Raw genomic sequence first — 2207 nt, 5'->3', positions numbered from 1 at the left:
TTAACCTCCGAAGCCGTAGAGAGTGCGGCCCTGGCGCTTGAGCGCGTACACCACGTCCATGGCGGTGACGGTCTTCCTCTTGGCGTGCTCGGTGTAGGTGACGGCGTCACGGATCACGTTCTCCAGAAAGACTTTCAGGACGCCGCGAGTCTCCTCATAGATGAGGCCGGAGATGCGCTTGACGCCTCCCCTGCGAGCGAGACGGCGGATGGCAGGCTTGGTGATGCCCTGGATGTTGTCACGCAGTACCTTCCTGTGCCGCTTGGCGCCACCCTTCCCGAGACCTTTCCCTCCTTTACCGCGACCAGACATCTTCTCTGTAGTCAGCGGAACACAATAACTGATAAGCGCCGAGCCCTTCCTTTATATAGAGGGGAAGCGGACCGGAGCGAGAACCGCAGAGATGGCGCATTTCCGATACAAAATTAGCATTTTTTTCAGTACCTCCCCTTCTCTCTGATTGGCTGAACACAGAACAGTTGGTGATTTTGAATTTCCCGCTCATTGTGCTGTAATTTTCCCGCTTCTCTCCTCATCTCGGCGCCGCTGCTGCTGCTCGGAGACTGGAGATCCTACCTGCTCCAATAATGACAGCGGGAGATCCAGGCTGGAAATAGATCAATCTCTGGGAGATCATCATCGATCAGACGCCTCCACCGGCCTGGAGAGCAAAGGGTGTGTGACATCAGAGGAAAATCAGTGAGAAAGTGGGTATAACCCCTGCTATTAGTGCTTGGCACAGTGGGTATAACCCCAGCTATTAGTGCCTGGCACAGTGGGTATAACTCCTGCTATTAGTGCTTGACACAGTGGGTATAATCCCTGCTATTAGTGCTTGGCACAGTGGGTATAATCCCTATTAGTGCTTGGCGCAGTGGGTATAATCCCTGCTTTTAGTGCTTGGCACAGTGGGTATAATCCCTATTAGTGCTTGGCACAGTGGGTGTAATCCCTGCTATTAGTGCTTGGCGCAGTGGGTATAAACCCTGCTATTAGTGCTTGGCACAGTGGGTATAACCCCAGCTATTAGTGCCTGGCACAGTGGGTATAACTCCTGCTATTAGTGCTTGACACAGTGGGTATAATCCCTGCTATTAGTGCTTGGCACAGTGGGTATAATCCCTATTAGTGCTTGGCGCAGTGGGTATAATCCCTGCTTTTAGTGCTTGGCACAGTGGGTATAATCCCTATTAGTGCTTGGCACAGTGGGTGTAATCCCTGCTATTAGTGCTTGGCGCAGTGGGTATAAACCCTGCTATTAGTGCTTGGCACAGTGGGTATAACCCCTGCTATTAGTGCTTGGCACAGTGGGTATAATCCCTGTTAGTGCTTGGCGCAGTGGGTATAATCCCTGTTAGTGCTTGGCGCAGTGGGTATAATCCCTGCTTTTAGTGCTTGGCACAGTGGGTATAATCCCTGTTAGTGCTTGGCGCAGTGGGTATAATCCCTGCTTTTAGTGCTTGGCAGAGTGGGTATAATCCCTATTAGTGCTTGGCATAGTGGGTATAATCCCTGCTATTAGTGCTTGGCGCAGTGGGTATAAACCCTGCTATTAGTGCTTGGCACAGTGGGTATAATCCCTCCTATTAATGATTGGCACAGTGGGTATAATCCCTGCTATTAGTGCTTGGCACAGTGGGTATAACCCCTGCTATTAGTGCTTGGCACAGTGGGTATAATCCCTCCTATTAATGCTTGGCACAGTGGGTATAACCCCTCCTATTAGTGCTTGGCACAGTGGGTGTAACCCCTGCTATTAGTGCTTGACACAGTGGGTATAATCCCTGCTATTAGTGCTTGGCACAGTGGGTATAATCCCTATTAGTGCTTGGCGCAGTGGGTATAATCCCTGCTTTTAGTGCTTGGCACAGTGGGTATAATCCCTATTAGTGCTTGGCACAGTGGGTATAATCCCTGCTATTAGTGCTTGGCGCAGTGGGTATAAGCCCTGCTATTAGTGCTTGGCACAGTGGGTATAATCCCTGCTATTAGTGCTTGGCACAGTGGGTATAATCCCTGCTGTTAGTGCTTGGCACAGTGGGTATAATCCCTCCTATTAGTGCTTGGCACAGTGGGTATAATCCCTCCTATTAGTGCTTGGCACAGTGGGTATAATCCCTGCTATTAGTGCTTGGCACAGTGGGTATAACCGCTTTTAGTGCTTGACACAGTGGGTATAATCCCTGCTATTAGTGCTCGGCACAATG

At 50.3% G+C, this 2207-nt stretch overlaps 1 protein-coding gene across 1 annotated transcript; it reads right to left on the bottom strand.

The window, feature by feature from the left end:
• On the bottom strand, nt 1-312 carry LOC141264571 (histone H4). The gene has a single exon (XM_073676848.1). It carries the CDS (start codon nt 310-312, stop codon nt 1-3), a length of 312 nt encoding a protein of 103 aa, XP_073532949.1.
• Nucleotides 313-2207: the final 1895 nt, after the last annotated feature.

This window comes from Phyllobates terribilis, unplaced genomic scaffold (assembly GCF_046119375.1).
Source record: "Phyllobates terribilis strain yellow unplaced genomic scaffold, ASM4611937v1 Scaffold_4__5_contigs__length_816908805, whole genome shotgun sequence".
NCBI classification, from domain to species: Eukaryota; Metazoa; Chordata; class Amphibia; order Anura; family Dendrobatidae; genus Phyllobates; species Phyllobates terribilis.
The sequence above is the reverse complement of the archived record's forward strand: the minus strand, read 5'-3'. Positions and strand labels throughout refer to the sequence as shown.